Genomic DNA, 22798 nt, shown 5'->3' on the forward strand with positions numbered 1-22798 from the left:
GCTTTCATGGCAAAGACTGGTAACCTATCCCAACTGTCATTTCCTTTCCTTCCTGCTTCAAAATAAGCCCTGAATTTCTGTAGTGCAGCAACGAACCTCATCTCCACATTGGGATCAACTGCTCAGCCATGAAAAATAAGGCAAAGCTTTGTAAGGCACTTGAAAGTTTACTTATAAGAGATATTGTAGGGCCTTCAACTCTCCTTCCTTTCTGCTGACCTGAATGCAGAGATGACACCTGGAGCTCAACTAGCCATTCTGGGCTACAAGGCAACACATAAAGACAGCAGGAGCCCTGGTTCCTGAATGGTCGGGAACCCACTTAGCTGCAGGCCACCTAAATCAGGACATTCCAGGTGAGAAATAAACTGTAATCTTGCTTATTTCTGTAAGTTTTTTTTTTTTTAATATATGCAGTAAAATAATATTAACTGGTACATTTACATTCTTTTTTCAAGAATGTATAGTGTCCACTTTATTGATTTGAGTGATTGTTGAAGCTGCAAGAATGGAAATTAAGAAAAGGACCAAAAATACCTATTTTTATTTTCCTTAAGCCTCACCATGACAATATGGGTTATCGGGAACTTACACTTAGAAGAAGTTGTAACTACCAGCTACATTCAAATAAAGTGTTTTTTGGTTATTTTTTTTTTTAATAAAAAGTGTTTTGAATGTTGACTGTGGGTGTAAGGGCTGGGGATGAGTAAGGGTTATTGTCTGGGAAAGTGAACCAACAGATTGTCCACAACAGAGATCACAGCAAGAGAATGCTGGAAGGATGAAGATTGCCTCAGCCATCTTCTGTGCTCAGGGGAGCCTGGAGGGCGGCAAAGATGGTGGGCAACTTTGGAAGGGGGTGCCCAGGGGCCCTCCAATGGCCTTCCACAGAGCAGTCCCATCTTTAAACTGTTTTCCAGACTGGGCTTTGAAATAAAGGTGCTACTGCTAAGAGAGAGAGAAAAGAAACCTTTTTAAAATGAAAAACCACTGGTGCTGTCTACCTCCCGATTCCTCTGATAGAGTCAGAAAGGCTGACAAAGCTGATCAAAAATCATGCAACAAGTGATTTGTGCCATCAGGAGCAGAAGCTATTCTCCTGGACTGGGAAGCTCAGAAGCCCCATGCTCCACCAAGAGTCTCACACACTTGAAACCCCCGAACACTGGCATCAAATGGAGACAACTCCAGACTCTCCTACTGGAGAGGAGTTAACGGGACCATTCAAAAGATGTTGTCATTCTGAAGATCTACGCTTGCATGCAGAGCCGACTCTTGGTGATGAATGGAACACCTGAACTTATTTCACATGAACAATGAGTTCATGTGAGATCTAGCTGGGAGATCTAGCTCCGCCCCCACTGCTGACCCAAGCTCAGATCTGTTTCGTGCGGCATCTCAAGTTGACTTCATTTTAAAGACACAGCAGTGGTTGCATGATTTTAGATGTGTATTAGGGTTCAGGGTAGGCTGCTCCCAAATATGCCACTGTGGCATACTGATTTATTCTGAATTAGTTACTTAAACAGCTGCAGCAAGTACATTCTGACCTCCTCTGTGCCCCTGAAAGCAGGAAAGAAACCTCCCACATGAAAGGTAACCTCCCTGTACCAGGAGGTCAGGAGGCGTCCTCATCACCAGAGGCTGTGTGAACAACCTTCCTACCTCCTCACTCACTGACCATGCCAACGCAAACTTCTCTGTCTTATCAATTCTTCACAGGCTACTTTTTCTTTGTTTAAAAGGTTACTTCTTTGGGTGTCATATCTTGGGACCCCCCGCCATATTTATTAAATTAAATTTGTTTTGCTCTTATTAATTTCTGCTTTCTTAAAGGCAGTTCTCAGGCAAGAACCTAGAAGGGCACAGGAGAAATTACTTTGCTTTCTCTACAAATGAAACCACAGCCTATTCAGATGCAAAGTACATCTCTTCTAATTCACTTGTATAGCTAAGTTTCATTGTCTAACAAAGGAAACAGAAGTCAGCATCTCATTCCAGCCAACTTGTTTTAACAGTCTAGGGCACAGACTTTCCCTAGAGAGTTGGTTACAGAACAGCTGCTCTGATCTACCTGCCACCAACATACTCAGTCTTACAGACACACTGCTGTGACGTGCCCACCTAGACCAGACGCGCAGGCTCAAGGCAGCACATCATCCTCTAGGGTGATGGAGCCCAGAGCTCCCTCCACACATAGGACTACAAGAATGCTTTGTGGGGCTCGTGATCTGTCTCAGGCCCAGAATGGCCCTTGTGGGTGCCGCACCCCCCACGCAAAGGCGCCCGGGAACCCAGGTGCGCTCACCTCTTGTAGGCTGAGTGGTCATTCTTCACACTGCACTTCATGTTCTTCAGCTCGTCCAGCACAGCAAACATGTTGATGAACTTGCCCAGGGTGATCAGGTAGGCTTCGGACACGAAGTCCTTTCTTCTCTCCGCATGGCACAGGCGCCTCACCTCCCCACAAAAACGCTCAATGGCATTTCTCTGTACAGAGGAAGCAGGGACAAATACACTGCTTTCAGGGACGGGCCAACCCCAGACTCAGCTCCAAGCACAGAGTCCAGACTCACATTACTCGCTGAGGAAATGCCCAACCAACAGGTGTGTATTTACAGCTCAGGTAAAGAGACATTTTCTAGAAAGTGATTTCCACATGTCTTTGCTCTATAACAATCATCATCGATTTTGCACTTTACCAACTATGTCCCCAAAGTAAAAGAATTTTGTTGACTATTCCGGCAAAGTTACTGAGCAAAATGCTACAAAAGAACATCTGTAAAGCAGATTGCTTTAGCTTTCAGAGTTGAAAAAGGGAGTGGGAGGATTTCCACATGACAATTTTTTAAGATAAAACAAAACTCATCATCTAAGGAGTTTTATCTTCTCTGTTTGCTAAAGGAATCTATAATAAAAAACTCACACACATTTAAGTATGTCTTTAAAAATCCAGGAAGGCCCCTCCCGTAGCCACCCTGCCTAACCCAAGGGCCAGAAGGAGTCAAGACCAGGGTGAGGCCCACCAGAGCAGACAATGGGATGAAAACACGTGAAAACCAGATGAATCGAAAGTACAAGCATACTGATAGAAAGCAGTCTTCATGCAGGAAATACAAAGTCACTCTCAAGGGAAGGAGAGAAGTGAAACATAAAAGCAGCATTTATTCTGAAGCAGCCAGTCAAGCTTCAGCCTGTCAAAGGTTTAGTTCCCTTTGGCCTCAAAGCTGTTGGGACCGTCTGAATTTACATGCAGTTTGTTTAGTCAGGACATGGTGCCAGCGCCCCACTCTCTGCACTAAACCCCTGGGATTATTTCACCGTTTTACCTGGAAGTACATAAAATTCATCAGTTTCGTGACCTCAGGCTCAAGGACCTCCACGGTTTTCTCATAAATTTCAACTCTGTTAGGCTGTTCGTTACATTTCACCTGGAAGTAAACAAGCACGACCGAGAGAGGCTTCAACCCACAGAATGTTAGGAGTTGCTGGAGGAGGGCAGACCAGAGGTGGGGTGTGGTGTGACTGGGCAGGAAAGCCTGGAAGGGATGAGGCCTGGTCTGTCTGGAGTGGGGTGTGCCCAGTAGGGGTGGGGTGGAGTCTGGCTGGGACCGGCACCTGTGGGATGGCCCGAGAGCAGCTTCTCCAGGTGTACAGCATGACAGCATATTCTTGGCCTTCCTCCAGCATCTCATTCTGCAAGGGTATACCGGGCAAATCAAAGGCAAGCAGAACAGTCACCAAGTGCTAACATATACAGCCATAATCCAGAGGGAGAGGCGGGGAAGCTGACTACAGTCTGAAATATTTTTAAGATGCGTTAAAATGTTCACAAGGTTTGATCTAATAACTTCACTTGTACAAATCTAGCCGGGGAGAATAATTATATATTTAGGAAGATATTCATCATAGAACTTATTATAAGAAAGCAAGGCAAACTAAGTAAACATGCTTCATCTGGTTTAATGTAATGACATACCAAAATGTTCATTAAATTATTAATATACATAGTTATAACAGCAATGCAATTCACTTCTGCAATCTAAATCCCATATGGGTGTGTGGCTGGTATGCTTGACCACAAGTATAAACAAAGGAGAGTGGGCTTGCTGATGCTGACAAAGGTTTTCTCTGGGCCACAGAAGCCAGATTTTCAGAAAGAGCATGCACTGTTCTTAGTAATAGAATAATACCAAAAAAAAAAAAGACATTTGCCATTCAGATGTGTCAACCCCCTGCCCTCCCACTGAGGAAAACATGTAGTTACCATGCTAGAATGGACGGTTGCTTGTTCAATGTATCTTGCAATGCCGGTAACAAATGCATTTCTGTCTTCAAAATTAGTGTTGAAATTTGGCTGGAAGGAAAAAGAAAACCATCACATGGAGGTCAGCATCACGGGTCACGTGTCCTGCAGCTGTCCAGCACCCACCTGGTAGAGCAGTGAGGACGGTGGGGGCTCGATGCAGGGCTGCTGGTCAGGCAGAGGGAGCTCTTCCAAGAGGTCCACATTGGACAATGCATCCTCCAGCGTCACTTGGGCCGCCATCCTGGCCTACGACCAAACACAAAGCCCCCTGTGCGGTGAGGAAGGGCATGACAGTCCCTCCAGGGTGGGGTACTTAGGGTCCTGCTCCCCTGTGCCTTCTTCTTAGGGAGCTGGGGCTGGCAAAGGCATCTTAGACTGTCCCTGGGGCCTGGCCTCTCTCTCGGGCCTCATCAGCAGGGGAGTCACAACACAACTGCTGCTGGTCATGGTACAGGGCACAAGGGCAACACACGTGCCACGGCTTCCTGCCACCCTCCCACCCCAGGGCCATCATCCTGGAGGGCTCTCCGAGAGGGTCTGACAACCCCTTCACTGAGCTGGGGGCAGGAATAGTTCCTCCAGTACTATGTCTGTCCTCAGGAGGCCAGCACAGCCTCGGATGGGCAACAGTGCTTCCAACCAATGACGCTTTCCAGGGGCTTCCTCCAAGCAGGGCCACACGCTCCAGATGGAGATGCACAAAGCCAGTGCCCTGACTCCAAGAATGCAGGACAGCCTGCACGGCCCAATAGTGAGGGCCTATAGCTAAGGAAAGGAAATAGGGAGAGGGCTACTGGCAGAGGACTGAGAGCCTGAACTCTGTGACTGCCATACAGAAGCACAGAAAAGGAGATGGACTTCATCTGATACATCTATGCTGGCTCCAGAAGGGAGGAGTCAACATACTCCAGCTTGCCTCCCGCTGAATGTTGCTGTGATCCTGCATGGGACTCAGGGAGCAACTCTAACTCCAGATGGACATGTGAAGCAGCCCTGACCCCAGCAGGATACGTGGGGCAGCTACATGGACAGCTATGTTCATTCTGAGATTGAAAAGCAGCAGGCAGGCTGGGCAAGAACACTGAAAGAAAAGGAAGAGGTACCCAGCTGCTCTACTTAGCACTGGGCACCAGACAGGCATGGGTGTGGAAGTATTTGGTGAGGCAGGTTTCCAAAGCCTCAGCATGCTGGTCAGAGGACCAAAAAGGGAAGCCCAGGGCACTGGAAAGCCCCAGGGACAATGTGGAGAGGAAGAAGCTTGGAAGACCAAGCCCACAAAGTTGGTCAGAAATGTCACCAGGCTCACCCTCAAGCTGCACATGCGTGGATCTGATCCTCACATCCCAAGCCCTGAGACCAGAGCCAGGTCCCAGACGGCCATAGGAGGCACACACAGGACAGATCCAAAAGGCACTGCTGAGCTCCAAAGACAGCAGTGACACTGCACCACAGTCCAGAGAGGACAGGTCAGAACTGGCGCTTAAATCAAAGCAGGTTGTTTGCCAGCTAAAACAAAAACAGCATTTCCTAGGATTTCGACAAGACCCAGAGTCTCATACTATAATATCCAAAATGTCCAGCTGCAATCCAAACTACTCAGTAAAGAACCAGTAATGTCTTAGCTCCCACAGGAAAAGATGAGCAACAGATATGCCAAAATAATACAGATACTACAATTATCTACCAGACTTAAAGTACCTACTATAACAATGCTCTAAACAAACATGGCACTCCTGAAGTGAACAAAAAAACTGAAAGTCACAAATAAATACATAAATAACCGAATGGAAAATTAGAACTAAAAAATACATCATCAAAAAATCTACAAATAATAAATGCTGGAGAGGATGTGGAGAAAAGGGAACTCTCTTGCACTGTTGGTGGGAATGTAAATTGATACAGCTACTATGAAAAAGAGTATGGAGAATCCTTAAAAAACTAGGAATAAAACTGCTATATGGCCAAGCAATCCCACTACTGGGCATATACCCTGAGAAAATCATAATTTAAAAAGACACTTGTACCCCAGTGTTCACAGCAGCACTATTTACAATAGCTAGGACATGCAAGTGACCTAGATGTCCATCGACAGATGAAGGGATAAAGAAGCCGTGGTACATATACACAATGGAATATTACTCAGCCATAAAAAGGAACAAATACGAATCAGTTGAACTGAGGTAGATGAGCCTAGAACCTATTATACAGAGTGAAGTAAGTCAGAAAAACAAATTATCATATATTAACACATATATATGGAATCTAGAAAGACGGTACTGATGAACCTATCTGGAGGGCAAGAATGGAGACACAGACATAGAGAACAGACTTGTGGAGATATAGGGGAAGGGCAGGGTGGAACAAATTGAGAGAAGAGCACTGCCACAGATACACTATCGGGTAAAGAGGAAGCTAGCGGGAAGCAGCTGCTCAGCACAGGCAGCTCCGCTGGGTGCTCCGTGATGACTTAGAGTGCTGCGTGGGGGTGGGGGGTGGCAGGGCAAGTAGGAAGGCATGCATGTATACACATGGCTGATTCATGATGTTGTATTCCAGAAACCAATACAACACTGCAGAGCAATTAGCCTCCAATTAAACATAAATTTAAAAAATACAATAATGAAATTTAATGAACTCCCCACAGGAGCTTAAAAGCAGAGAAAAGATTCAGTGAATTTGAAAACAGAGCAACAGAAATAAGCTGAATTGAATGACAGAGGGAAAAAAAGATTGAAAAAAATGAAGAACGTTGAGGCCCGAAAAAAATGAAGAACCTTGAGGACCTCTAGAACAAGAGAAAACTATCAAACACTGTCTCATAAAAATACAAGAACAAGAACAAAGTGTCTCAGCTGGATAAACAGTTGAAAACAAGACTGAAAACTTTGCAAATGTGTGTACAGATTCAAGAAGCTCAGCAGACCCCAAACAAGACAAACCTAAAGAAATCCCTACCCAGACAGATCGCAGTCACACGGCTGAAAAATAAAGACAATGAAAAAATATCCTAAAAATAGCCTGACCAAAGTGGTTCATGACCTAGAGAACAATAATTTGTGAGAAATAAATTTCCATTGTTTATAAGCCAAAAAGAGAGAGACGGAGAGGGAGGGATCTAAGAGGAGTTAAAAAATAAAATGCAGACCTAAATCCAAACATATCAATAATTAGGTTTATCAAAGTAAGCTGAAACACACCAATTAAAGACAGAGATTGTCAGAATGGATTTAAAAACTCCTGACCCAAGCCTATGCCAGCTGTAAGAAACTCATTTCAGACATAATGACACAGGTAGCTGATAGTAAACGGGGAAAAGAGAAACCAAGCAGGACTAGTCAAAGGAAGCTGGACTACTCAAGTGTCAGAGAGAGCTGGCTTCCGAGCAGGAAATGCCCAGGGATAAAGAGGGGGGTGCACAACGGAAGATCATTCAGAAAGGAAACAACCACGCTCAGTGTGAATGACTAACGAGAGAGGGTCAAGCCAGGCAAACCCCGGCAGCCCCGAAAGGAGAAGTAACTCCGCCCTGGAGACAGTGACAGCTCTCAGCCAGCAACAAGATCAGCAGGACGGGGAGGACAGACACCGAGGGAGCCGAGGCCTGAACTCCTCCCTCAGCCCAAGAACAGCACAAGATCCATTCTGCATGGTTCCCACCATCCACGTTAATGCTAAATATAGCAGATATTCCTCACAGCAATGAAAAAATCTCCCTTTCATTACCAACTTCCTTCTCTCATCACAACTTCCTATTCCACACACTCAGGAAAGGAGGACATCCAGGACAGGGGTGCACAGAGCCAAGTCTTCCTCCCGGTCACTGCCCTGCAGAGCCAGCGCAGGGGCCCCAGCGGTGCCCATACAGGGCACCTCAAAGCTGACGGCCTCCAAGGAGCCAGGCTGCCCAACAAGGTCCCTGTGGTCCCTCAGGGCTGCCTGGCCTTACCTCCGTGCCTCTCACCTCCACAGGTCAAGCCAACCACCCAGGAACAACCATGCAGCCCACACGACCAGTTGCCCTAGCTTTCCACTCAGTGCCCATGGGACCTGCTTCCTCCCCACTCTCTGCCCAGGACAGGCCTGGATCACCCACTGACAGGAGAGGTGGTGCAAGAGAGCTGCAGAAAGGCTCTGTGACACGCTTGGGTCACACCCTAGGACAAATGTCAAATGTTCAACTTATTTCAAATCAGTGTTTAAGGACATTTTTATTCGCTGTGGTTTATATATACAATGGAATATTATTTGGTCTTAATAAGGAAGGAAATTCTGACATATGCAACAACACAAATGAGCCCACAAGTCATGCTAACTGAAATAAGCCAGTCACAAATGGAAGAGCACTGCACGATTCCATTCAGAGGAGAGGAGCCAAACTCAGAGAAAAAGTAAAACGGTGGTTACCCAGGGGCTGGAGAAGAGGAAACTGGGGAATTACTGTCTAATGGGCACAGAGTTCCAGTTTGGGAAGATGGGAAAAGTTCTGGAGATGGATGGTGGTGACGGTTACACAATAGTGTGAATATTTAAAATGGTAAATTTTATGTTCTGCATATTTTACTACAATTAAAAATTAGGATAAAAAAATTATCAATATTTATGGCAGATAAATCAGAAAATAAAGAAAAAGTAAAGGAAATTATCCATAATCCTCTGATCCCTCACAGAAACAAGATGATATCAGTTATTCTGTAAGCTGCTTTTCCCTTCCAACTTCCATAAAAACACTGAAGTTGTTGAACATTCTCTCACAGCATCCTTTAATCTTTGTGTGAACTACCAGTCAAGGCTCTCTTATCACACACAGAGGCTCTTTCCTAACTGTTGCATTTTCTTCTCCGTGCTTTTCGACCACGAACACACCCTACAAACATCCAATTCCAGGGCCACGGGCGCCTCCATGACTGGAGCTCCAGCCTTGTGCTTCTTCCACAAAGAAGCAGCAGGTGTCTGCCTCATCTGTTCAGGAAACCTGAAACCGTCAGTTCTGAATTCAAGTCCCCAGTCTCCATCTCACCGGTTTCTTTGACACCTCCCAATTTCACCTCAAGATTCCGTTTACATCCACTTACTTTTCTCCATTTCTAGCAGCCACTCCCTTGTCAGGGGTGGCCCACTGCCCCAGGAATAAAATCCACGCTCCCTGTCCCTGCTCCAGCCACCCCAAATCCAGAATCCTGCCAGCCTCACCCCCTTCAGCTCACTGGGGTTTCTTCTCAGCACAACACAGGGGCCTTGTGTGCCTGGCCACCCACCGCACGGCCCTGGGACAGAGCCTCAACTGCACCTTAAGGACTGACACGCCTTTGCAGTGTCAAAAGCCACAGTGCCAAAGCCCAAGAGTGTAACAAAAATAACACATCTGGAACACACTCAAAACCTCCCCTGCTGCCATGCAAGACTTCACAGTTTAACAACTCAATTACATTTCTGTCTCCCTTGGCTCAGCTCAAATGAGCTCAATCCCCTCCACAGCTTGGGGCCTGGTCACAGCAGGATGGCATGTGACCACAGGCACAGAGGGAAGGCCATGTGAGGACATGGTGAGAAGGTGGCCGTCTGCAAGTCAAGGAGAGGCACCTCGAAGGGAACCAGCCCTGCTCACACCTTGATCTCAGACTTCTAGCCTCCAGAGCTAGGATAGAATACTTTTCTATTGCCTAAGCTGCTTGCCAACAAAGGTCCGTCTAGTCAAGGCTATGGTTTTTCCAGGAGTCATGTATGGATGTGAGAGCTGGACTATAACGCAAGCTGAGCACCAAAGAATTGATGCTTTTGAACTGTGTTGTTGGAGAAGACTCTTGAGAGTCCCTTGGACTGCAAGGATATCAAACCAATCAATCCTAAAGGAAATCAGTCCTGAATATTCATTGGAAGGACTGATGTTGAAGCTGAAACTCCGATACTTTGGCCACCTGATGTGGAGAGTTGACTCATTTGAAAAGACCCTGATGCTGGGAAAGATTGAGCGCAGGAGGAGAAGGGGACGACAGAGGATGAGATGGTTGGATGGCATCACCGACTCAATGGACATGGGTTTGGGTAGGCTCCAGGAGTTGGTGATGGACAGGGAGGCCTGGCATGCTACCAGTTCATGGGGTCACAAAGAGTCAGACACGACTGAGTGACTGAACTGAACTGAAAGCTGCCTAGGGTATGGTTTTGTTTCAGTTTGGCTTCTCAGGTGGCACTAGAGGTAAAAAAAAACAAAAAACAAAACTCGCTTGCCAACACAGGAGACATAAGAGGTGAGGGGGGTGACCCCTAGCTTGGGAAGATCCCACTCCAGTACTCTTGCCTGGAGAATCCCACAGACAGAAGAGCCTGGAGGGCTATAGTCCACAGGGTCACAAAGAGCTGGACAGGACTGAAACAACTTAGCATACATACAGCCTGAGCAGACTAACACAGCTAAGACTGAGTAGAGCGGAATTGCCCAGACAGGGTACCTACCCCCTTGTGCTGACTGGCCACTAAAACCACCCTCATGCTGGCATTTTTCTGACACATACATACTTGATGCACAAAAAGCAGACTGCTGGGAGCAAAGCAAAGACTACCTGACCCACCAGAGCCTCGGTCTCACAGCCTAGCACCAGCACCCCCAGTCTGTGACCCATCCCTCCCGCCCCCAGCTCGCCCCCCACCCATCGCATCCTTCCTTCTGATGGGGGTGAAACAACAGAGCAAACATGTTGTCCAGGGTTTCTGTCCTCCAACAACATAAAAGCCAGGTATTTTCCTTCCTTGATTGATTTCTTTCAACAGCAGTTTTCAACCCTGTTTCTGATTCCTATAGTTTGCCAAGTTATAAAAATGAATTTAAATATGTCAGGGGAACTGTCTTTTAACAAGCTATCAACTAATTTATTTTGCAAGTTTAAGTTTTTAAAACAGATTTCAGCTGGGGCGCCCCTAACAGTCCAGGGGTTAAGACTCTGTGCCTCCCACTGCAGGGGCCCAGGTTCACCCTGGTCAGAAAAACAAGATCCTGCATTTGGCCAGAAAAGAAAAGACATGCTGATTTCACTGAGCTGCTGTTTGAGTGTCCCTGACTCAGGGAACTCTGGGGCCCAGGGGACTTCTCAGGATCCTCCCCACGGGTAGGGTGGGTAAGCGCAAAGCCAGAACTGCGAGCTGGTAAACCTCATGCACACTGCACCACCACCCGCCCTGCTTGTTCAGTTATCGGCACGCCCTGGGCTCCCACAGCTGGGCCCTCGCACTCGGACAGTGGGCCTACACCCATGAGCTCGAGAAGAGGAGAGTGGGCAAGATTACCGGCAAGGCCGAGGTCCAGGATGCTCTTCTGTGAGACCTTACAACACTTGGAGCCAGTGAGACCCAACTGCTTCCTCCTGCTACACTCCCTGCCCCCTGCCCTTGGCTGTGGGGCCCCTAGGGCCCAGGGGCCTCTTCTGACTCGGCAGACACACTTTCATGCACCTAGACTCAGGCTCAGTTCTGTGCAGGGCAGGGTTTAAAATCTTGCCTCCATAAGACGGCCTTCCCTCTCCTGCCATGACACGAACCACTGTGTGGAGCTGCACCAACCCCACTCTCCCAGGACCAGCACTGCGACAGTACTTCTGGCGAGGCTCACAAGCAGAGCCAGCTAATGACCCTTCCTCTAGTCCCTCACCTGGACTTGGAATCTACAAATGACCAGAACTAGGGCCCAATGAACGTGCCCTAGGAACCTCAGATGGCCACCACAGGTAGGCATCAGATGACCCCAAGTGGGACCAGGAGACCCCAAATAGGGGCAAGCAACCTCAAGTAGGTAGGAGGCCAAGGTTCCTGGTGCCAGGCTAGAAACCCCCTGGCTGCTGACCCTCACATGATACTGTCCGCCCCTCAGCCTAGCTTACCCTACATCTTCTCAACAAGTCATCCTCACAGTTACACTTAAGGTGGGGTCATCACGCTCTGACAGCAGAGCAGAGAAAAGCATGGAGCCCACAGCCACACGTCAGGGACAGAGTCAGTGTGACCTCAGCAGCAGTGATTTTCACAGGCATGATATCAGTGGCAGAGGAGCCAGCCAGGTCTGAGGGCAGGAGAGGGGCAGCAAGAGCATAAACCCCTAACCAGCAGTTGGGGTCGAGGGGGCAGTGTTGGGGACGGGGACAGGGAGACACTAAAAGGATTTCTGTGACTCACAGCAACCACCACACACTTCAGAACCAGGAATGGTGGATAACAGAACTTGTGTGGTTTAGTAAGTATGGTTTGACTATTTCCCCTGTCTCTGGACAGCATGAGAGTAGGTGGGCTGGCAGTAACAGACAACGAATCCTTCCCTATATAACTCATCACTTTTTAAAAAGAACACGTAGGCTAGGCTGCAAAGCACTAATTGAAATTAAAGGGGAGAGACTAATTTTCAACCTGGTAGCAAGGGTGGCACCAAAATATTAAAAGGAAAAGAGAAACAAAGTGTTTACATGTTTTCAATAAGCCACCGTGTGGGAGAGAACACAGGCTTCCCCGTCAGAACAAGGGCTGCAGAGACAAGACGAAACAAAGGAGCAAGACTGAGACAGACGCCTCAGGAGACGGACACTAGAGGGGAGGCACAGGAAAGTGCGGAGGCAGGGGAATGCCTGCCCGCGGCCAGGAGCTGCGGAGCGCAGTCCGTGCTGGTCCAGCCAGACAGGGCAGGGCAGGAGGAGGCTGCGTCGGCCCCAGACACAGGGAGGGATGGCGTCCAGCACAGACGGGGCACAGGGTCAGATGCAAAGAGAAGTGAGGCTGCATCCTAGCCGAAAGCCAGGGAGCGGGTGCTTTGCATAGGCTTTAAAATAGAACTGCCAAGGCAGCTTGATGCCAAGGTTGCAAAACATGGTGAAACAACAGGAGGGAAAATGCAGAACGGATGGTTCCTGCCCATCTAAACATACTGCCTTGGGGCACCCCTGCCTGTTTGCCCATGTGACCCTTGAAGCCCATGTAACCTGAGGCAAGAGGATGGTTGGCTGGAAAGAGGGCCTCCCCCACAGCTCCAAACCTGTACTTCTGAAATTTTACAACTGGACAGTGTTTCACTTGTCAAATGGCAGAGCATAACCAAACCACAGCAAACTACAAGATCTTTCTAACTGATTTTCTTCCTCTTCTATATACAAATAATGGTACCTCCCAGAAAATTACATCCAAATTTTTGTGCAGTCTGTTCACATGTAAAATAAATCATCTGAGGAAGAGAAGTATACTTTATTCAACTGAGCCTTTCTATCTTGCATTTTAAAACAATGTGTTTTTCCAATTCCAGCTTTTTTTCCCAGACTAAGTGGGATGGGGAAAAAGAACAGGGCTGCTATAATCCCTAGGCAAAAACCTTCATAATTAAAACACAAACACCATCTTCTGCCCAAGAAGAAGAATATAGTAAATTTCTTTACTACTGAAGAAATTCAATTGCACAAAATATTAACTTCCATTCTCAAAAGCCGCACTGGTCTCTTCTGCAATTACCTCAAAGGAATCACTGCATCAACAGAGAAACAAAAACCAAGTTTGCTTGAAAATCACAGTAAGGTGAAGTCTAAGACAGAGCCCCCAGAGGAGTCGAGTCTGTCAGTGCTTAGGTCCTGACACTGCTCTCCTGCCTTTCATACTCAGTCTGCAGACCTGGGACAGGGTTTTCTCAAGACAGAGTAGTCTCTCTGCCTCCTGAATGCTTTCTCCCCAGGTTTCCTGTCGCTGCTCTACTCAGCTTGACTGGCCCCTTCCCAACCTAGAGCACTCATATGCCACACTCAAGCCTGCCACACTCCTTTTTAATTCCTTTTAACTATGCAAGCAGTACTCTGACCCTGTGGCTCTCCTGCTTACATGCTTATAGCTGTGGGTTTCAAACCACGTGCCCTGGAATTCTGGGGTGCCCCACGATGGCAAGGGAGAGCAGCGCTGCATTTATCCATTTATGAACTGGGATGCCACCTGAGATTTTATGAAAAACTAATCTGAGGCCAATATAAATCAATCAACAAAACGCAGGACTGGGTGTACAATTCCACAGAATCAAGTCTCAATTGCTGAGATAAAGAGGGTCCTTGCAGCGTGCAGTGCCCACACCGGGCCCAGACAGAGGCCCTGTGCTGAGCTCTACCACCCCTGCCACCTCCAGTGGGTCCTTGGGGGAAAAATGGAAATGTTCTGCAGCTTCTGCACCAGTACACCAAGCACAGAGGTGAGCCCCGTGAGACCAGTTCATTGCAGTGGGATGAGGCTGGGACAGTGGGAGGTTGATCTCCTCCATGGTCTGGACCCTCGTTCACCAATGCCTGACCATTTCTTTGTGATTGTGGTGGCCTTCATCTTTATACAGACTCCAGTGCATGTTTAAGACACTAGAGAAGATGCCAGTAGCAACTCAGCATGTTCTTTCTAGGCTGGAGTCAAGCTCGGCAGTCTCTGGCACTGGGGGTGGTCACACCATAGAGGTGCCACCAAACTTCCAACCAGGCTGGAGGCTCCCCGAAAGGAGAGAGAGCCCGCCACAAGCCTGGCAACCATCCTGAGGGCCCACCTGCCAGGTGCAGGGACATCCGCACTTACCACAGGGCAGGCTTGCCCCACAAATGTGGACCTAGATGCTTCCTATCCAGGCTCCAGCCATCCCTCCACACTGGAAGGTGGCTCAACCTTGCTCACACAACCCCATAAATGCTCCCCAAGAACTCTGACCCAGTAGTACTTCTGAACTTTCCCTTCATGTGAGCCATTTTATTAATAACAGATTTTTACCTTCTAGATAAAAGTCTAAGATGACCACATCTGGGCAGAAAAGTCCAGTATAATCAGTCCTCCATATCCACAGATGCAAAACCTGGGGATACAGAGGACTGACTGTATTCATGGTACAACTTTTATTTTATATACATGACTTAAGCATCTGTGTGTTTCAGTATCCACAGAAGTTTCCGGAATCAACCTTTGGTGGATACCAAGGGGTGTCTGTGTTTTCAGATGACTTTCTTGGCAGCACACCCCAAGAGGCGATTCTTGTTTTTTTTTAAATTGAACGATAATTGCTTTATAATATTGTGTTGGTTTCTGGCATACATCAACATGAATTAGCCATAGGTATACATATATCCTGGAGAAGGCATTGGCAACCCACTCCAGTACTCTTGCCTGGAAAATCCCATGGACAGAGGAGCCTGGTGGGCTGCAGTCCACGGGGTCATGAAGAGTCGGACACAACTGAGCGACTTCACTTTCACTTTTCACTTTCATGCATTGGAGAAGGAAATGGCAACCCACTCCAGTGTTCTTGCCTGGAGAATCTCAGGGACGGCGGAGCCTGGTGGGCTGCCGTCTATGGGGTCGCACAGAGTCGGACACGACTGAAGCGACTTGGCAGAAGCAGCAGCAGCATACATATATCCCCTTCTTCCAAGAGGGGATTCTTAAATCCCATGAATGTCTGTCTTCAAAGCTGCAGGAGATGATCCATCAATCCTACTTTTGGCCATTTATCCAAAGGAAACAAAATCACTACTATCGGGACTTCCCTGGTGGTCCAGTGACTAAGACTCTGCGCTCCCAGTGCAGCGTGCCGGACTTTGATCCCTGGTCAGAAAACTAGATTCCATATGCCGCAACTGAGGCCCAGCACAGACAACAAAAAAAGATATCTGTACCCCATGTTCACTGTAGTATTGTTGACAGTAGCCAAGATATATGTGATGCTAAGTGACAAGTTAGAGAAAGACACCCTATGATCTTACTTGCATGTGGAATCTTAAAAAGAAAAAGCTCACAGGTAGATAATAGATTGGTGGTGGCCAGAGGTATGGAGTGGGACAACTGGGTAAGGGGGTCAGAAGCTACAAACCTCTAGCTACAAAAATAAACAAACAAGTCATGCAGATGTAATGTATAGCGTGGTGACTGTAGTTAATAATACTGTATTGTGTTATTTGAAGGTTGCTAAGAAAATAGATTCTTTAAAGTTCTCATCACAAGAAAAAAAATTTTTTGTGACTGTAAAGGTAATACATGTTAACTAGACCTACTGTGGTGATCATTTCACAATAGATACAAATTTCAAATCATTATACTGTATACCTGAAACTAATATAATGCTGCATGTCAATTATTTCTCAATTTTTAAAAGCTGCAGGTGGATTCAGGTGAGGACCCGCACAGGGTCCCGAAGATACCAGCATGGACAGCATCCAGGGATCACTTTCATGTTTACAGTTTACTAAGCGGAGCCAAATAAAGGACAGAAATGGTATGGACCTAACAGAAGCAGAAGATATCAAGAAGAGGTGGCAAGAATACACAGAAGAACTGTATAAAAAAGATCTTCACGACCCAGGTATCATGATGGTGTCATCACTGACCTACAGCCAGACATCCGGGAATGTGAAGTCAAGTGGGCCTTAGAAAGTATCACTACGAACAAAGCTAGTGGAGGTGATGGAATTCCAGTGGAGCTATTTCAAATCCTGAAAGACGATGCTGTGAAAGTGCTGCACTCAATATGCCAGCAAATTTGGAAAACTCAGCAGTGGCCAGAGAACTGGAAAAGGGCAGTTTTCATTCCAATCCCAAAGAAAGGCAATGCCAAAGAATGCTCAAACTACCGCACGATTGCACTCATCTCACACATTAGTAAGTAACGCTCAAAATTCTCCAAGACAGGCTTCAGCAATATGTGAACTGTGAACTTCCTGATGTTAAAGTTGGTTTTAGAAAAGGCAGAGGAACCAGAGATCAAATTGCCAACATCCGCTGGATCATCGAAAAAGCAAGAGAGTTCCAGAAAAACATCGATTTCTGCTTTATTGACTATGCCAAAGCCTTTGACTGTGTGGATCACAATGAACCGTGGGAAATTCCGAAAGAGATGGGAATACCAGACCACCTGACCTCCCTCTTGAGAAGTCTGTATGCAGGTCAGTAAGCAACAGTTAGAACTGGACATGGAACAACAGACTGGTTCCAAATAGGAAAAGGAGTTCGTCAAGGCTGTAATATTGTCACCCTGCTTATTTAACTTACATGCAGAGTATATCATGAGAAACGCTGGACTGGAAGAAGCACAAGCTGGAATCAAGATTGCCAGGAGAAATATCAATAACCTCAGATATGCAGATGACACCACCCTTATGGCAGAAAGTGAAGAGGAACTCAAAAGCCTCTTGATGAAAGTGAAAGTGGAGAGTGAAAAAGTTGGCTTAAAGCTCAACATTCAGAAAACGAAGATCATGGCATCTGGTCCTATCACTTCATGGGAAATAGATGGGCAAACAGTGGAAACAGTGTCAGACTTTACTTTTGGGGGCTCCAAAACCACTGCAGATGGTGACTGCAGCCATGAAATTAAAAGACACTTACTCCTTGGAAGGAAAGCTATGTCCAACCTAGATAGCATATTCAAAAGCAGAGACATTACTTTGCCAATAAAGGTTCGTCTAGTCAAGGCTATGGTTTTTCCAGTGGTCATGTATGGATGTGAAAGTTGAACTGTGAAGAAGGCTGAGCGCTGAAGAATTGATGCTTTTGAACTGGGGTGTTGGAGAAGACTCTTGAGAGTCCCTTGGACTGCAAGGAGATCCAACCGGTCCATTCTGAAGGAGATCAGCCCTAGGATTTCTTTGGAAGGAATGATGCTAAAGCTGAAACTCCAGTACTCTGGCCACCTCATGTGAAGAGTTGACTCACTGGAAAAGACTCTGATGCTGGGAGGGATTGGGGGCAGGAGGAGAAGGGGATGACAGAGGATGAGATGGCTGGATGGCATCACTGACTCGATGGACATGAGTCTCAGTGAACTCTGGGAGTTGGTGATGGACAGAGAGGCCTAGCGTGCTATGATTCATGGGGTCGCAAAGAGTCGGACACAACTGAGCGACTGAACTGAACTGAACTGAACTGAAGTGGAGCCGCATCTAAATGTGCTTATATACAGAACAGATGATAAATAAGCCCCCGCTGCTGCACAGCACACTCTAACAGCCTACAGGGGAAAAGAACGCAGAAAAAAGAGGAGATATATGTCCCTGTGTAACTGACTCACTTTGCTGTATACCTGAAACTGACACAACATTATAAATCAACTACACTCCAATAAAAATTTAAAAATAGAAATAAATACTAAAAACTGGAATATTAAAAAAATAAAATAAACGTTCTTTGAATTTGTATTACTTTTATTCCTATGAAGGAATTTGAACAAATTTTTACAGGGTAACCCATTTTTTTTTTCTTCTGTGACTTGCCAGTTTGTTTTCTTGTTATTTTTGTCCTTTGAAACCTCACTATTTTCCTCATCAATGGCAAGTACTCACTATACCTCTACCTCTGATACTAGAGACATTAAAACTGTGTGAAAGTTGCTACAAAAATGTTTCCCAGTCAGACTACTTGCCTTCTTAAGTCACTTACTTTTTTCTTTGAAAACTCAGTTTAAAATATTTTTACCATTATCCACTTTTCAGCCTTTTCCCTTTGGAATCTTTCACTTACAAATTTATCAAGTAGGAAGAACTCTACCAGCCCCATGATGCCATTAGGGAATGAAGCAGTTTCTAACTCACAGTCCCTACTTGAGCAAATTGCTGACCTCTGTCAGACGTCAAACAATTGCCCATCTGAGAAACATTTCGGAGACAGCCGGTAATCTCAAAGATTTAACTTGAAAGTAACACTGAGATTCAGAGAAACAGTTCCTAGACTCTGGCCCACTCTCACTTCGTTATGTTAAAATGAGGGCATAAAGACAGGTGAATCACCATCCACAACAAAAGCTAGGGTCCTGACTGTTATATACAGCAAATCTCACCTGGGCATAAAGCCCCTGCCTTTTTGTGTATATAAGCTGCACTTCACCTATATATATTCTCAGAAAAGTACTTTTAAAATTCAGTCTTTACAAAAGAGTATCATGCTGTTCTAACTGTCTGATTTATTTTCTTCACTATTACTAAAAGGATCCACACACTGTCACATACTGCTCTGAACCACTGTTTGGACAGATATACACTATTTCACTGAATGAACGAATCGATCTGGGTGCCGTCTCCTGAGGTTCCCTAAACAGGGTCTTTGTTACGGTAAACTGTGAAGAAAATTCCTGCACACTAATACGTGCAATGGGTTCTCTAGGACAGGATCAGTAAACTTTTTCTATAAAGGGCCAGAGTTGGTAATTGTTCTGTGGGTTTGCAAAAGAATATCCTTACCCTGAGGAAACACACTCAGGTATTGAGGTATTTTTATTTTTGCAATTTTTGTAAGTGTGAATTTATTTTAGAACAGTAAAAAATGGAATATCCCTCTGAAAATTTCTTGTGAACGTAAAGGAAAGAGAATGAAAAATGTTGAAAACACCTGCAGAGTGACTCCTCACTGCTGTGACCCAAAGCAGGTTATACATTTGAACACAGTTCAGTTCAGTTGCTCAGTCATGTCCAACTCTTTGGAATGCATTAGACTGCAGCACGTCAGGCTTCCCTGTCCATCACCAACTCCCAGGAGCTTCCTCAAACTCATGTCCATCGAGCTGGTGACGCCATCCAACCATCTCATCCTCTGTCGTCTCTTTCTCATTCTGCCTTCAATCTTTTGCAGCATCAGGTGGCCAAAGTATTGGAGCTCCAGCATCAGTCCTTCTAATGAAAATTCAGGACTGATTTCCTTTGGGGTTGACTGGTTTGATCTCATTGCAGTCCAAGAGGCTCTCAAGAGTCTTCTCCAACACCACAGTTTAAAAGCAAACAATTCTTCGGCGCTCAGCGTTCTTTATAGTCCAACTCACACATCCATACGTGACCACTGGAAAAACCATAGCCTTGACTAGACGGATCTTTGTTGGCAAAGTAATGTCTCTGCTTCTTAATATGCTGCCTAGGTTGGTCATAGCTTTTCTTCCAAGGAGCAAGCGTCTTTTAATTTCATGGCTGCAGTCACCATCTGCAGTGATTTTAAAGCCCAAAGAAATAAAGTCTGTCACTGTTTCCATTGTTTCCCTATCTATTTGGAGGAAGTGATGGGACCAGATGCCATGATCTTAGTTTCCTGAACGTTGTTTTAAGCCAGCTTTTTCACTTTCCTCTTTCACTTTTATCAAGAGGCTCTTTAGTTCCTCTTCACTTTCTGCCATAAGGGTGGTGTCATCTGCATATCTGAGGTTATTGGTATTTCTCCCAGCAATCTTGATTTCGGCTTGTGCTTCATCTAGCCTGGCATTTCCCATAATATACTCTACATATAATTTAAATAAGCAGGGTGACAATATATAGCATTGTTGTACTCCTTTCCCACTTTGGAACCAGTCTGTTGTTCCATGTCTGGATTCAAACTGTTGCTTCTTGACCTGCATACAGACTTCTCAAGAGGCAGGTAAGGTGGTCTGGTATTCTCATCTCTTGAAGAATTTCCCACAGTTTGTTGTGATCCACACAGTCAAAGGCTTTGGCATAGTCAATAAAGCAGAAGTTGATGTTTTTCTGGAATTCTCTTTGTTTTTTCTATGATCCAACGGATGTTGGCAATTTGATCTCTGGTTCCTCTGCCCTTTCTAAACCCAGCTTGAACATCTGGAAGTTCACGTACTGTTGAAGCCTGGCTTGGAGAATTTTGAGCATTACTTTGCTAGCATGTGAGATGAGTGCAATTGTGTGGTAGTTTGAACATCCTTTGGCATTGCCCTTCTTTGGGATTGGAATGAAAACTGACCTTTTCCAGTCCTGTGGCCACTGCTGAATTTTCCAAAATTGCTGGCATATTGAGTGCGGCACTTAAACAGCATCATCTTTTAGGATCTGAAATAACCCAACTGGAATTCCATCACCTCCACTAGCTTTGTTTGTAGTGATGCTTCCTAAGGCCCACTTGACTTCACATTCCAGGATGTCTGGCTCTAGGTGAGTGATCACACCATCGTGGTTATCTGGGTCATTAAGATATTTTTTGGATAGTGCTTCTGTGTATTCTTGCCACCTCTTCTTAACATCTTCTGCTTCTGTTAGGTCCATACCATTTCTGTCCTTTATTGTGCCCATCTTTGCAGAAAATGTTCCCTTGGTATTTCTAATTTTTTTAAGAGATCTCTAGTCTTTCACATTCTATTGTTTTCCTCTATTTCTTAGCATTGATCACTTAGGAAAGCTTTCTTTTCTCTACTTGATATTCTTTGGAACTCTGCATTCAGATGGATATATCTTTCCTTTTCTCCTTTGCCTTTAGCTTCTCTTCTTTTCTCAGCCATTTGTAATGCCTCCTCAGAAACCATTTTGCCTTTTTGCATTTCTTTTTCTTGGGGATGATTTTATTTTTATTTTTTTTATTTTTTGGGGGGATGATTTTAATCACTGTCTCCTGTACTATGTCACAAACCTCCGTCCATAGTTCTTCAGGCACTCTGTCTATCAGATCTAATCCCTTGAAACCATTTGTCACTTTCACTGTATAATCGTAAGGGATTTAATTTAGGTCATACCTGAATGGTCTAGTGGTTTTCCTTACTTTCTTCAATTTAAATCTGAATTTTGCAATAAGGGTTCAAGATCTGAGCCACAATCAGCTCCAAGTCTTGTTTTTGCTGACTGTATAGACCTTCTCCATCTTGGGCTGCAAAGAATATAATCTGATTTTGGTATTGACCATCTGGTGATGTCCACATGTAAAGTCATCTCTTCAGAGTAAAACACATCTTTCCAGTCCAAGTATCTGCCTTGGAAATCCCTGTTGTCTGCCCAGAGTCCCGCACTCTTGAAGAAAGCTTCTGATCCAACGGAAATCTGAGCTGAGGACCACACATCCTCAGGCAATTCAGCCCTCAGCAGTGATTATTTTCATTCTATAATCAAGTGTTTCAGAGTAGTGCAACTGCAGAGTAGTGGGCTTTGTTTAAAATATATATACACTCCAAATGTTTAGCTTCAATTACTTAAAATTTGACACTTCCCAGATTTTTACAATCTGAAGAAACCAGCTTATACAAAATAGCAAGAGATCCTAAAAGTAGAAAACCATTTCCACTTCTGGCCCAGAAAAACAGCAGCAAAACTCTGAGATATGTACCAAAATGCTTATGACCGAGATAAGATGCTGCTTCTGGGACTTCCTTCACAACAGCACAGTGTGGGGCAGGGGTTACAGCAGAGCTCAGACCACTATTGAGAGTTCATAATACTATTCCATGCCTCTGCACATTAAGGAATTGCCTTCAACGAACAGTTTAATATACATACATGTGAGATTACAGGTTTCAGACTGAGCTAGAATGTGCAATCACTGCTTCATCCCTGCAGGTCATGTAGCAGCTAGGGCTCTGCCTGTAGCCACTGGGCCCTGAGGCCACCTTATTTAAAGTTCCTTCCTGTATAGTTCTAATTGTCTACATCTTCTTTTCCCGTATATCTCGGGAGATATTGCAAGTTCAGTTCCAGACCATCACAATAAAGCAGATACTGCAATAAAGGGAGTCACACAATGTTTTCGGTTTCCCAGAGCATCTAAAGTTAT

The 22798-nt window shown here is 45.5% G+C and overlaps 1 protein-coding gene across 1 annotated transcript in view; it reads right to left on the reverse strand.

Annotated features, from left to right (window-relative positions):
* Positions 1-22798, reverse strand: part of CYFIP1 (cytoplasmic FMR1 interacting protein 1) — a 108737-nt gene that overhangs the window by 72371 nt on the left and 13568 nt on the right. Inside the window, 5 exon segments of the mRNA XM_019968645.2 lie at positions 2309-2490; positions 3330-3431; positions 3619-3696; positions 4268-4357; positions 4433-4555. Of these exon segments, the coding sequence (XP_019824204.2) occupies positions 2309-2490; positions 3330-3431; positions 3619-3696; positions 4268-4357; positions 4433-4549 (569 nt within the window). The 5' untranslated portion in view covers positions 4550-4555.

Source organism: Bos indicus, chromosome 2 (genome assembly GCF_029378745.1).
Source record: "Bos indicus isolate NIAB-ARS_2022 breed Sahiwal x Tharparkar chromosome 2, NIAB-ARS_B.indTharparkar_mat_pri_1.0, whole genome shotgun sequence".
Taxonomy (NCBI): domain Eukaryota; kingdom Metazoa; phylum Chordata; class Mammalia; order Artiodactyla; family Bovidae; genus Bos; species Bos indicus.